The sequence below is a fragment of the Rhineura floridana genome, chromosome 4 (assembly GCF_030035675.1).
Source record: "Rhineura floridana isolate rRhiFlo1 chromosome 4, rRhiFlo1.hap2, whole genome shotgun sequence".
NCBI classification, from domain to species: Eukaryota; Metazoa; Chordata; class Lepidosauria; order Squamata; family Rhineuridae; genus Rhineura; species Rhineura floridana.
In genome coordinates this window covers 190,191,735-190,206,537 of record NC_084483.1, presented here as the reverse complement: position 1 = coordinate 190,206,537, position 14,803 = coordinate 190,191,735, and the positions used below count along the sequence as shown (strand labels likewise).

At 46.4% G+C, this 14,803-nt stretch overlaps 1 protein-coding gene across 2 annotated transcripts in view; it reads right to left on the bottom strand.

The window, feature by feature from the left end:
• The window catches only part of APMAP (adipocyte plasma membrane associated protein), a 45,160-nt gene extending 37,352 nt beyond the window's left edge, over positions 1-7,808 (bottom strand). Inside the window, exon 1 of one of the 2 annotated variants that reach the window (XM_061625636.1) lies at positions 7,522-7,808. In XM_061625636.1, coding sequence (XP_061481620.1) covers positions 7,522-7,613 — 92 coding nt within the window. In that variant the 5' untranslated portion in view covers positions 7,614-7,808. Of the gene's footprint in view, positions 1-7,453; positions 7,477-7,521 lie in introns of those variants that run through there. The other variant, XM_061625637.1, reaches the window with a different exon arrangement.
• Positions 7,809-14,803: the final 6,995 nt, after the last annotated feature.

Sequence of the window (14,803 nt, the reverse complement as noted above, 5' to 3'; positions counted from 1 at the left end):
GCGTTTATAATCTTGGCTCTATCGGAGTCTCAACTGATGTGTGTGAGAGATGAGCAGTCGGCTAAACAGACGTGGGACGCGTTGCAGGATTTGTCCCAGGAATGGCAGCGGAGGCAGGAGGCGCAGAGAGCCCAGCCGGTGGAAGCTGTCAGGAAGCAGGAGGAGAAATGTGCCGAACCGGAGCAGGCTACCGAAAGCAGACAGGAAAACAAGCGGGAGCAGCCGCGGCTGAAGTCTTGTTTTGCCTGTGGGGCCTGTGGGCATCTCCGTAAAGATTGTCCAGTCAAGCTAAACTCCAGGGACGGAGGCTTGAAGCAGGGACGTGTGAACTTTGTTTGTAAACAGAAGTCTAAAGACTTGGAACAAATTAACTTTACTGTCGACAGCGGACCAAGCCATATACTAATTAAAGACAGGAGTCTGTTTTACACGTCTACAGATGAGCAGGACTTTGTTTTACTTGCTGATGGATCACGGAAATCTGTGCAAGCTAAAGGTCTGATTAAATTTGACAAGCTTGGAATTATGTCAAACTGTTTGTTCGTTCCGGATTTGGCTCATAATATTTTATCAGTGGGCAAACTGGTGAGTTGTCAATTTTCAGTCTGGTTTGATAAAGGAAAATGTTGGGTGCAAAGAGGAGAAAATATTGTCTGTCAGGGTTTCATGACACAAGGGCAGTTTAAAATGACCGTGGGTGTGAAGTGTGCTAATGCCTTGAGTTTAATGGGGTGGAAAGGGAATGACCGCCAGAGCTGTAAAGAGACAGCTGTTAAAAGCACACAGCCACAGTATTCATGTAATGCAGTCAGGCTGATGCCTGAAAGAGTGCATCGCAGCAGAGTTTACAAGCCACAGGGTAAGAGACGTGGCAAACGTGCACCTAGAGCACAAGAGAATGCATATTTCAAAGTTTGGTGTCCAGAAACACAGCAGTTAATTCTGAGCAGAAGCATTAAAGTTGCAGAAAAGCCTTGAAATCAAAGGCAAACAGTCATTCTCACAGGGTCAAGTGACACACAACCGCAAACATTTAAACGTAAGGCTGAGGAAATGGAATCTCCAGCGCAGGCTGTGCCAAGCACAAGCACAGATGGGGGGGGCTGAGAGATCAGAAGCTCATACCAAGAGAACAAAACATATTAGTGTCAGATACTTTCACGTAAGGGATTGTGTGCAGCAGGGGTTTGTTAACCTAACATTTTGTGACACTAACAACATGGTGGCTGACATAATGACCAAGCCTTTGTGTGAGGAGAAATTTGGCAAACTGGTGACAAGGCTTGGAATGAACCAAAGTTTGAGTGAATAAAGTTAGCTAAATGTACAGAGTTTCTGAAATGTACTGCAATGTACTGAGAAATAAAGTTTTGAACTGTACTGAGATGTAAGTTTGCAATGTACTGAAATGTATTGCAAGAGGTATTGTAGAAATGTATGACAGTATGAGTATGTATTATGGAGATGTATTTCATGTGTATTTTGCAGTCTTTATGGAAAAAAGGGGGGCTGTTGGGCTGGTGACCAGTTGGCATTACTGTCTCTAGTAGTTTTCCATGAAGCCTGCAAGTGTGAAGACGTAACTGTGGTTAAGGGGGAGTTATGTCTATGATCTGTCTGGGAACGGACTGCCAGGGTCGTTGCTATGGTAGCCATCTGATAACGACTGGGAAAGTTCTAACAGAGACTATGTGTTGTGCTCTTCTGAATTATGCCTCTGAGCTGAGAGGCTGTGTTTTTTTTGTGTTCATCTATGGAGAGAGATGTACCAGAAGGGGGGGGGTGACTGAAGAATCTCTACATGTATTTACTCTTAAGCCTCTGGCCTTAATGTCTTAATAAAGACTCTTACATGATTTAAATGCTCTGAAGAAGTCTTCTTGCTCAACTTAACTCCAACGTAATGTATGCTGTTTCACACAACAACGCACACAAGCCAACACCCACAGCCTAGGTTCTGCTGCAGGGTGGGGCTGTCTGCTCCACTCTCCGCTGACCAGAAGGACACTTCACAGTAAGTCCAGTTTTCTGTTCTCAGTCAGTGGAGTGGAGCAGACCAGAATGGGATGTACCTGAGTAGTGAGCCTCCCAAAAAAACATCCTTGGGTGGGAGCAAACCTAGGCCATCATCCTCTGAAGAACCCTTCTGCCAAAGGCAGCTTCAGCAGATGCGAATGTATGCACCTTGTAGCACTTGATGAGGGTGGATGGGTGAGGCCACGTGGCGGCTTTGCAGATTTCCTCCAACAGGGCATCCTTATGGAGCGCCAACCCCCCTAACTGAGTGTGCAGTGATCCCTGATGGGAAGGCTCTCCCTCTGACCTGATATGCCTTCACCACACAATCCCTGAACCAGTGATTGAGGACCTGGACACCTTCAAACACTGTGCACCCGCCTTAAAGGGCACGAACAGGGCCTCAGACCTCTTGAACAGCTAGGTAGATTTGAAGTGCCCACCTGACACCTAGCTTGTGCCACTTCTTCTCCCTGCAATGGACTGGGTTGGGGCAGAAGTAGTGTAGAGATATGTCCTGCCCCCTGTGGAAGGGGAAATTGACCTTAGAGAGAAAACTGGGGTCACGGCGAAGGATCACCTTGTTTGGGTGGAAAATGCACAGCTCCTCCTGGATTGCAGAGCTTGGAAAAGTTACTTTTTTGAACTACAACTCCCATCAGCCCCAGCCAGCATGGCCACTGGATTGGGCTGATGGGAGTTGTAGTTCAAAAAAGTAACTTTTCCAAGCTCTGGGATGGAGAGGGCCCCCAGTTCCCCCACCCTCCTACCTGAAGTGGTTGCCACAAGAAAAACTGTCTTGAGAGCGAGGTCCTTGACTGGTATGGAACGTGCTGGTTCGAATGGATACTGAGACAGAGCTCAGAGGACTAATGAGAGATCCCAGGAAGGAAACCTGTGTTGTACTGGAGGTGACAGCAGAGTCGCCCCCCAGAGAAAGAGTTCGACTCGAGGGTGAGAAGAAATGGAATGGGGCCACCACCATTGGACACACATTGCTGAGGGCCGCCGCCTGTCTCTTGAGCGTGTTGGGGGCTAGCCCCAGTCAAGACCATCTTGCAGGAAGTTGAGAATGGTATGGATGCACCATTCTGCTACGGGCAACTGTGTCTGCACCACCTGCTGAATGCTTTCCAGGTGAGATATTTTCTCCGAGTGGATGGTTTACGAGATGACAGAATAGAGACGACAACCCTCTCGGACAGCCTCTCTTCGCTCAACCACTGCCACTCAGCCTCCAGGTGTGAAGGTGGAGCCAGTCTAGGTCCAGGTGAAGGATGGGGCCCAGTGACAGGAGATCCAGTCTGGAGGGAAGACGGCATGGGGGGCTGGAACTGAGGTCTACTAGGTCGGAGAACCACAGTCTCCATGGCCAGTGGGCAGCCACCACTATCCCGAGCCTAGAGCACTCATATTCTGCACAGTAGCCTGGACAGTAGAGGTAGAGATGGGAAGGCATAGAGAAGTCCCTGAGGCCAGGGGCTGACAAAGCATCTATGTCCTGGGCACGTGGATCCTAGCCTTGTGCCACAAATTGATCCAGCTGGGCATTCACAGATGAGGCAAACAGGTCCATGCATGGGAGCTCCCACTTGCGAGTGATCTCTAGGAACACATCGGGTGAAAGGCCCACTCTCCCTGGTGGACTTGTTCTCAGCTTAGCCAATCAGCTGAGTACTATAGATCCCAGGAAATCCCCTGGTTGAATGGCTTCTGCAATGGACCTGAGCATCTCCATCTTGAACTTCTTTGTCCGTAGGAAGCAGTTCAGGAAATTTAAATCCAAGATGGCACAGTAATTGCCATTGAGTTTGGGGATTGTAAAGTACACAGAGAAGATTCCTGAGGATCACTGATGCTCTGGCACAGGTTCTACGGTGCCTATCTTGAGGAGGTGAGAAATGGCATCCAGGGTTCTCTGTAGTTTCTCTGATTGGTGCGATGGGGGGGCTGCCTGCCATCTGTCCCAAGGAATGATGGCAAACTCCAGGGAGTAGCTGGACTGGATGATGTTCAGTATCTGCTTGTCTGAGGTGGAAGCCTGCCCCCTACCTGGGCTGTTCTGGCATCATGCTTGGCATTGGGCTTGGAATGATGGCAATGTTTGTTGTTCCACATGCTGGAGGAGGGTGTGGAACAGGTGCACGGGTGGGAGGAATTCCTGGAAGAGTTCCAGGACCCACGGAACTGGCAAGTAGTTCTGTAAGTAGTTGATAGCCCTTGGAACGAAGAAAAAATGAAACCTTCTTATGGAACTTGTCATCCCTTCTGGGAGCAAAGGGAAGAGCCTTCCTTTTATCCTTGGTCTCCACCAGGTGGAGCTCTAGAGACTTGCTAAGGAGTTGGCCACCTGAGTAAGGCAGAGCCAAAAGGCTGGCTTTGGAGTGATGGTCCACCTCCCACTATTTCAGCCAGATGTTGCGTCTTACTACCACGCTATATCCGAGTGCTTGTGCTGAGAATTGCAGGCTGTCCAAGGAGAAGTCTGCTAGGTGTTCAGCTGTCTTTACCAACTTGTGCAGGTCCTCCCTGACATGTCTTGTGGTACTTCAGTCAGTAGTGCTTTAGCGACCTTGACCACTGCCCATGCTAGAAAGGACTTGGCTGCCAAAGCCCTCATTGCCAATGTGGATGCTTCATGTGGATGTTTTAAGACAGGCTCACTGTGCTTTTTGCTCTTTCCCCTTCCTCTATCAGGACTGGCATCCGAGGAGGAGAATGAAGAGAAATAAATATGGCAGCGGCCCCTGGAGTGCTTGAGGCCTTTTTGCCTATGTGCATAGGCCCAACACTTGGCTAAGGAAGCACCAGCCTCCTTCATCATGGCCTTGTTAAGCCAGGCCAGCATTGCTGTCAAGGCAGAGGGCTTCTCTAGGTGGTTTCGGTGCACTTTTTTCCTGCAGGAGTCACATGTACTTCCTCCCCCCCCCGACTAGAAGGGAGGTGAGAAAACAAAACTATTTCAGGTGGGGAGTCTAACTGGTGCCCACCACTGAAGTAAGGGTGGCTAGGGGATTACTGAACTGAGCAGTAGATCCTCCCCCCCCCCTCAGGGACCTGTTTTCTTTGGCCGAGGCATGAGAAGGGCTGCCTTCACCCCCAGACATAGCTTAAATCCTGGCCAAAAGGGGGGGGGAAGCTGGAGCAGGCAATACCCCCTCCCAGATAAGAATAGCTCAGCAGCTGTACCTGAAAAGGCGGCAAAGGTGGCTACCGCATGTTCCGGAGGCACATTGCCAAGGGGGGGTCTCTAGCTCTACAGGAGCCTTGGACAGCGAGGGACCAATCCCTGCTCCTCCCTAGCTCCATAGAGGCAACGCTCTAGAAAGGGCTTCCCTCTCCTCATGATAACAGAAGAGTGTTCCGACAAAACATAGCAGGGGGAGGCTAATTCACTGAAGGGTGGGGCGTGAAAGAAGAGAGAGCCAGATGTCTGTGTGCTGCAACTGCAGCCAAAGAAGAAAAACAACTAGCAGAGCAGCAAAACAACTAGACTGCTCCTGAATCCCTTATGGGGACCCAGGAGGAATTGGTTGACTGCTACTCACTGAAGGCAGAGTCAAGAACTGAACATGGGGAGAAGGTTCCCTCCGCCTTCCAGCTGGCCACCAACTAATTTTTTTCTAGTGTTGACTCTGCCTCCAGGAGTTAACCCATTCCTAACTGCTCCACTCCTCCGCTGACCGAGAAGGCTGCACTAAGCAGTAAGTCACATTAAGTACAATGGGACTTATTTCTGAGTAAACTTGCTTAAGCACTGACTTGGATACTATTAAAATTGTGCATTTCATCTTTAGCAATTTTGAGACATGCTCTTGTACTTCAGGTGTTCATACAAATTCAAACATAATCACTTCTCTGAAGTTAGTATTTGAACAAGTTGTCACCAGATAACTCCATATGCTTGTGCAAACTTTGAAGATTTCGCCATGCTACAAAGATTACTCAACTCTTCTTGAGTAACTTCTCACCTAGTTAACCCTGGCCCTCTCTACATAATTCTTCCTTTGCAAAGGTGCTCATTAGGGCTCAGTACTGGAACTCATTCTCAATACCCGAGTTCTTACCTGGAGACATGTAGTGTTTCATAAATTATGTAGTGTTTAATAAAGCAGTGGTTCCCAAACCTTTTCCCCACAGACCACTTGAAAATTGCTGAAGGTCTTGACAGATCACTTAATGATTTCTCTGCCTATTGTAGCAACTGTAATGTGCTATACTAGACATTATGATTTTTATTGTATTTTTATTGCTTCTTTTATTTCTTATCTATTGTATTTTATTGTATTCCATAGAATCCAAATTGTCAAATAAAACATTATATAAGACAAAAGCAGCAATTAAATGCAATTAAAAAGCAATGTAAATATTGAGGGTGCCAACAATCCACAAACACACTGTGGACCACCTGAACGAAGCTCACCACAGTTTGGAAACCCGTGTAAGAAAGGAAGAGTTTTGAGTATGTGTGCAGCACTCCTCCACATCCATAACTAGTTACCACATATCTGGCATTAAGGAAGGTTTCTATTTTGGTTTGTCTGCTGGCTTTTTATTACTACAGTATTACTGCCTTTATCCTAGAGCTATTGTTTTTGTTTATACAATCCTCGTGCTTTTGGCACTTTACAGCCTTGCATAGCAGGAAAAAAAGCCCTATCCCCAAGTATTTTACAATCTATTTTTTGCCTAGGCAGAAGTGAGGAAAGGGCTATAGCTCAGTGGTGGAGCATCTGCTTTGTTTGCAGAAGATCCCAGGAGAAAACTCTGCCTGAAGGGTGGAGAGCAGCTGTCTCCCAGTGTAGACAATGCTGAGCTTGACAGACCACTGGTCGTATTGAGGCATCTTCCTACGTTCCTAAAAACGAGGAGAGCATCCGAGCAAATAAGTGAATCAAACACACATTCAGGCTTTTGTTAGAGTTATGCTGTGAACACAGAAGTGGTGGGATATACTGGGGCACCTTATAGTCCTTAGTCTCAGTACTAATATATTATTAGCATGCTGACAAAGCTTCCTGTGGCTGTATGGTGGTGGTGTTATTTTGTTTTATTTTTATAGTACGATATATTTATGGGTTTTTTAATATTGTAAGTTGCTTGGAGACCTTCGGGTATCAAGAAATAATAATAAATGAGAGAGGCCTTCCAAATAGCCTTGAGCCCAGGAGCTTCTAGTTGGAAGATTACATAGCCACACTTCCCCTTCACGTTGCCCTAGGCGGGGAGCCAGCTCAGCCCCGGACACCCTCATTCAGGCGCCCCCTCCCCCTCCGAGACGATTCATTCAACCGTGTGGGGGGGGGAGCATCCTCACGACGCCGGCCAAATTCAGCTCCCACCCGATCTAAGAAGCTCCGGACTTTGCCTCCCTCAGGCCCTACTTTAGACTACCAGTGGACCCTCCTCCTCCTCGGAAAGGCAGGCAGGCACTCACTTTCCCTCAGGAGATGGTGGGTGGCCACGAGGTCAGGCCTCCGAGGAGTTAAAAACTACACCACGCACCTGCCATCTTTGGTCTCCTGTGCCGCGCTATCCTCGGTGACCACCTGAGGCCGCACGGGACGCCGTTGCCGCAGGCCTTCAGCCTCATTCATGTTGCCCGGACCGCCCCTCGGCGCGACAGCCAAGAAACGCGCTTGCCCACCACCGCAGAACAGGCTTGCTCGGCAGCGCCAAAAAAAGCAGCTCCGCACCTCCTGCCCCCACCACGGCAGAGACGGAGCTCCGCCCCCTTCTCCATGTTTGCCTAACAGTTGCCAGGCTGGGGCCGCGCCTCTCCCTCCAGGCCCGCCCAACGGCCGCCACAGAAGCCCGCCCACTCTCCCGTGCTCGCCAAACCGCCGCCACTCTGAAGACACGCCCACTCGTCTACACCCGCCCAACGGCAATCCAACCGCCACACCGAAGCCCCACCCAGTCGCCCGGAGTAACCCAATCGACGCCACCCAGTTCTGAACCCACTTCTGCCTCAGCCTATCCGTCACCCAGATAGTCAAGGCCCACCCCTCACGATAGCCCGCCCTCAGCTTCCACGGAGCCATGACCCCATCGCTCTTCGGGCGATGACTGGTAAAAGCGTTTCGGTGCTGCCCACAGACAAGGTTGCCCTTGGTCCTGGTCCTGCCCCCTCTCCCTTTGCTGTTTTTTTTTAGCGGCCTCGACTTTTCACACACGCACACTTCATAAGGGCCTCGCTCCCTCCCTCCGTCAGCACGTCTCTAGATATAACATGCAGCAAGTCAGGAAAGGCCAAGTCGCCGCCCACTCACTATACGCCACATCCCTCCATCCACACCCGGCTCCCCCACCCATCGCTGTCCAATCGCTATTGTAGTTGCTTGGTTAGGGGCGGAGTCAACTTTTCCCCGCGAGGCAGGCAGAGCGTGATTGGGCTGGCGAGGAGAAGTTGCTCAGTTGGGAGAGGCGAACTGGTAAGTAAATAGGTCGGTCCTTGCGTCAAAAAACCACTAGATACAAATCTGATCAGAAACACCGATATTCACAAATCAGTAAAACAATTAAAGCTCTGCCACTGAATTTAAGGTGGCCGTACTCGATCAGTGGAATTTCAGTGGCAAACTGCTGAATTACAATTCATTCATCAAGCGGTTCAGCTCTGTTTATTTGGGTCTGAATAGAAGCAATGGGGTCCTCTCCCAATTAACTCGGCATTGCTAAGTTGATTGTTTTATCACCTTGCAGTGCTGTTGTAATTGTAAAAGGGTTAGCGTGATTATCTTGCATATATTCAATCTCAAGTTTAATTGTCACTATTTGCACTTAATGCATTTCATTTTCCTCTAACCCTACTGCTTTCAGACATCTCTCACCCCCCCCACCCAACTGGCAACCATTGCAACCTGGGAAACTAGGGTTCAAATCTCCATCAGGCCATGTAGCTCATTGGCTAACCTTGGGCCAGTCACCGTCTCTCAGCCTAACCTACCACACTGGGTTGTTGTGAGAATAAAATTTGGAGAGGGAGAACCATATTTGTAGGCCATCTTGGCTCCTTGGAGGAAAGGTGGGGTGTAAATGTAATAATCAATAAATGTGTAATCTATATGTGCAGTTGAGGATTGCACTTCAGACTTTGGGACGGTGTAAAAGCCGGAACAGAACAGGCCAGAATGGGCCCTTAATAAAAGAAATTGATGCCAAAAACATTGGGATGTGTTAAAGACACTTGAGAACAACATTTAGGAACAAAAACCATTCTGCTAGGATTTTTATTAACCCTTTAACAACCAAAATGCCCTCCAGAACGGAATGAAACAGCCCGGAACGGCGACTTCCCAGCGAGCCAGACCTCTGAAATTCACCAGTCCCACATGGGATGCACGCAATAAGACACAAAGCTTCCACACAAACCATGTTCCGATACCCGTTCCGGGCTATAATACGCTTTTACGTAAAACAGCCCAGAACGGCGACTTCCCAATCAGCCAGACCCACCAAATTCACCAGTCCCACATGACTACATGGGATTCATTCAATAAGACACAAAACTTCCATGCAAACCACGTTCCAATACCCGTTCCGGGCTATAATACGCTTTTACGTAAAATCGCCCGGAACAGCGACTTCCCAATCAGCCAGACCCACCAAATTCACCAGTCCAACATGACTACATGGGATACATGCAATAAGACACAAAACTTCCACGCAAACCACGTTCCGATACCCGTTCCGGGCTATAATATTATAAACAATATAGTATATTGTTGTTTTTCTTTCCTAGCAAGGTTTTTGTAGTAAGCTATACTAGTATTGAATGCAACTACAGATAGCTTTCGGTGCTACAGAATAGCTGCAGTTTACTCTTCTTCCCACTAGGGGCACTGTAAGATCTGTTGGTCTCTGCAGAGACAGGATGATCCCTTCTTTTTTCAGACCAAAAAGGCAGCAGCCCAGGTATGCTATATTTGTACTGTGGAGGTGGCTCAGTGGCAGCAAGTAGTGTCTTCTCTCATTACCTACAGCAGAAAAGCCATGAGTGTAGTGTACATGCATAAGTTTGAACAACTTTCACCATTTGAAGCTCTTGAGATTTTGGAAAACCAGTAGCAGGGAAAATATCAACTCTCCCAGCTGCTAAGCCAAAATGTGGGCAGCTGTTTGTCTATAGCTGCAAAGGCCACAAACATAAAAAAGATGACTGGAGATGTGATCAGTACAAATGAATTCAAAAAGGAAGGCATTTGTTGCCAAGGGGAGATCCTCTGGTACGAAAGATATACTTTCAAAGAATATTTAACGCAGAGCAAGTATTGTTTCACAGATATGCATATGAAGTGCCTGATGGAAGTGTAGGCAGAGTAATTGTCCATTACCTTGGACAGGATGAGAGACCTGAACCATCTGTGCCTCATGGAAATATGAAAAAATATCCCATGAGATGCCATGTACGTACCATGCCTTCTGTATTGTCAGAAGCTATGGGGCAGAACCCCTTTGGCCCGTGCAAAGTTTACCAGCGTAAAATAGCAACAACAATAGTTTCAGCTGAACATATGAAAGTAATGCTGCCTAAAGATACACAACAAATAAAAAATAAACTGAAGTATGAGACACAGAAAAACAGAATCAGCCATGATGATTTATATGGTGTGTATGAGCTTTACTATGCTCTGGAAGGGTTTGTATGTGAATTCACTCTTGTGCCTGAAGTGTCTGTAATTTTGGCACTTCCAGAAATTATTAGCATATTTGAAGAGGTGATAATGTTGAAGCCAAACACACTTTTGTCTTATGACACAACCTTTCAGCTTGGAGACTTCTATGTGTCACCTTTAATTTTCCAGTGTGCTTTCTTTGAGGAGAACCCAGCAATCCCTTTGGCCATACTGATCCATGATAAGCGCACAACAAATGTGCATGAGCGGTTTTTTTTATTTATAGGAAAACGTGTGCCCAAGATCAACAATGATTCCACTGTGATAGTCACAGACAGAGAAGCAGCCATTGTGCATGCTATTGAGAAAGCTATTCCAGGCTGTGCATATGTCCTTTGCTGGAACCATATTATAAAAGATGTAGAATTTTGGGTCTCTGCACATGAAGGAGGGAAAGGTGATCAGAAAGTTTACACCAACAATATTCTTCAGCTTCTGGATAGTGAAAGTGAAGAGGAGTTTCTGAAATTGCTGCACAAATTGAAAGTAAAGTGGAGTGCAGGCTTCCTCAACTATTTTGATAAGAAGCTGAGAAAAGTTGTTATGACAAACTGTGGAAGATGGCTCTTGGAAAAAAGAGGGATCTATAAGGGAACCAGTGGCATTACCACAAATGTGTCTGAAAGCATGAATGCAGTGTTCAAGAGGCTATGCAGTGAGAAGGAACTGAACATGGATGAAATGGTTTTGGTTTTTTATTTCCTTCAGACGTATTACCTAAAAGAAATTTTAAGAGGATTGTGTGGAATTGGAAATTGCCACCTCTTAGCAGAACATAATATCAGAAAATTAAATCCTGATACTACACAGTTTCCGGTAGACTGTGTTCCTGTAGATGATATTGTGCATTTCATAAAGCAGGGAAAGATGGACACAGACCATGTGCCTGAACTTCAAAGAAAAGACCGTAAATCAAAGACTATGGAAGGTCTAGCATATTTAATTGTAAAGCAAAACTGCATATTCTTACAAGCACAGTCTGGCTATTTCCTTATCAGAGGATTACGTGAGAAGGAATATGTGGTGAAATTATTTCCAAAAGAAACATGTTCTTGCAACAGTTCCAGGACGTGCTACCATATTATGGCAGCACAGATGTCTGTAGGAAAAAGTCTTCATCGGACAAAGGTGATGTATTCTCTGAAGAAATTGAGGATGAGTGGACGAAAAGGAAAATCTGGAAGAAACCTAGACAAAAAGATGAGTTAACCATATTGGCTGCATCAGATTCCCTTCTGATGCACGGTTATACTACAAGTGATGCCTCCCAACAGAGAAATGAGAAAAATGAAAATCAAGCTGCTAGCAAGGAAAGGCAATTATCACCCTTTGCCTTTGATCTTGAGCAGGAAGCCCGCTATTTTTCAAGTACCCATTGGGTACTAATGATTGTGTTCTTCAAGTGGAAAATTATTCTGTATCTTGATTCCAAACATGGCATCTCCACCAAGTACACCAACATGCTGCAAACATTTATAGAGATGCAGTCAGCTTCAGCAATGAATTGGTCAGAGTGGATCATTCATGCACCTCTTGACATACCAGTTCAAAAGGACTCTTCCAACTATGGGGTGTTTGTATGTCTGTTTGCCCATGTGTTGTGCAGTGGCTCTCCAATCCCCTCCCCAGTAGACATGGTCTCTGTACGGCAGTGGATTGCTATGGAACTGCTCAGCAAGAATGCATTACTTCCACAACCAAGTGCAACTCAGAGACAGCAGCAGAGAACAAAGAAACAAATAAATCAGAAAGTCATGAACAATTTCAACACTCCTGTCTCAAGAAATGTGCCTAAAGAATCATTGTCTACAATTGCATTCTTATGTTCAGCAGTACAACAGTATTATAATTCATCTTGGTCATTGTGTTTAATGGGTAATCTGTGCAAGAAACCCAAGGAGGACACAATGATTCTCTGCCAGGGAGTCTGTCAGGACTGGTACCATCTGTCCTCCCTTGAGATAAATCAAGCTCGTGGCATATTCAGATGTTCAAAGTGTTGTGACAAATGAAGAATCCACGCCACAGGCAAAAATGTTTTCCTCTATAACATGATCTTGTCTAATGTTATATGATTATTTTCAGTGTTGATAAATACTGTTCTATACTTGAAATGATCTTGCACGCCTACCTGCATAAGAGTACATTTGTGTTCTATTTATTTTGCAAAATGTTTACAAAAATATTGGTTCAGTTGCTGCTATTTATATTATGTTACATTTATATCCTAATGTTGCTTTAGAATATATATATATATATATATATTTACACATATTTGTATACATTGTTTTAGTTCTTGCTGTGTGTTTATTTTTTCTGGGCAAGGTCTTGGAACGGGTGGTTGCCAGCCAGCTCCAGGCGCTCTTGGATGAAACCGATTATCTAGATCCGTTTCAATCCGGTTTTAGGCCCGGTTTTGGCACTGAAACAGCCTTGGTCGCCCTGTACGATGACCTTTGTCGGGAGAGGGACAGGGGGAGTGTAACTCTGTTGATTCTCCTTGATCTCTCAGCTGCTTTTGATACCATCGACCATGGTATCCTTCTGGAGAGACTCGCGGAGCTGGGAGTTGGGGGTACTGCTTGGCAGTGGCTCCGCTCCTACTTGGCGGATCGTCTCCAGAAGGTAGTGCTTGGGGAACATTGCTCGATACCCTGGACTCTCCATTGTGGAGTCCCTCAGGGATCGGTTCTGTCCCCCATGCTTTTCAACATCTATATGAAGCCTCTGGGTGCGGTCATCCGGAGTTTTGGAGTGCGTTGCCATCAGTATGCTGATGACACGCAACTCTATTACTCCTTTTCATCTGCTTCAGGTGAGGCTGTTGATGTGCTGAACTGTTGCCTGGCCGCGATAATGGACTGGATGGGAGCTAATAAACTGAAACTCAATCCAGACAAGACTGAGACGCTGTTGGTGAGTGCCTTTTCCGCTCAGATGGAGGATGTTCATCCTGTTCTGGATGGGGTTACACTCCCCCTGAAGGAACAGGTTTGTAGTCTGGGGGTTCTTTTCGACCCTTCCTTGTCACTCGAGGCTCAGGTAGCCTCGGTGGCTCGGAATGTGTTTTACCATCTTCGTTTGGTAGCCCAACTACGCCCCTATCTTGGCGATGACGACCTCGCCTCAGTTGTTCATGCTCTAGTGACCTCTAGATTGGATTACTGTAATGCACTCTACGTGGGGCTGCCCTTGAAGACGGTTCGGAAGCTGCAGCTAGTGCAAAACGCAGCAGCCAGACTACTGACGAGGACCAAGCGGTCCTCACATATTACACCTGTTCTGGCCCGTTTGCACTGGTTGCCAATTTGTTTCCGGGCCAGATTCAAGGTGCTGGTATTGACCTATAAAGCCTTACATGGTGTGGGCCCGCAATATCTGATGGAACGCCTCTCCCGCTATGAACCTACCCGTACACTTCGTTCGACATCTAAGGCCCTCCTCCGAGTACCGTCTCACTGAGAGGCTCGGAGGGTAATGACAAGATCTAGGGCCTTTTCGGTGGTGGCCCCCGAATTGTGGAACAGTCTCCCCGAGGAGGTACGCCTGGCGCCTACGCTGCTATCCTTTCGGCGCCAGGCTAAAACCTTCCTATTCTCCCAGGCATTTTAATATATTTCTATGTATTTTACTGTTTTAATGTTTTAGCTATGCTAATATCATTTAGTGTCATTATGAATTTGTATTTTTATCTGTGATTTTGTTCATTTATTGTATTATTGTATGTTGTACACTGCCCAGGGAGCCATTGGCTATGGGCGGTTTATAAATGAAATTAAATAAATAAATAAATAAATACTGGATTCATATTTTTCCAAAGAATATAGCTAATGATGCTATATGTTAAAATATATTTAGAAGAATGAAAAATCATTACAGTATTTCAGAACTACTCTTCATAGTTATATTTATTTATTTGTGTCATCGTAGCCATACATAGAACAGGTGTGCTAAACCTTTTCTGGGTGGAGGAATGGATGCTTGCCCCACCACTTTGTAGGCCAGATAATGTCAGAGAGACTGACCTCAACCCTGACATCTGATTGCTTTGTTTTGTGATTTTGTTGATATACACTGGTACAGTGGTGTGGCATTTTTGGCAAAGGAGG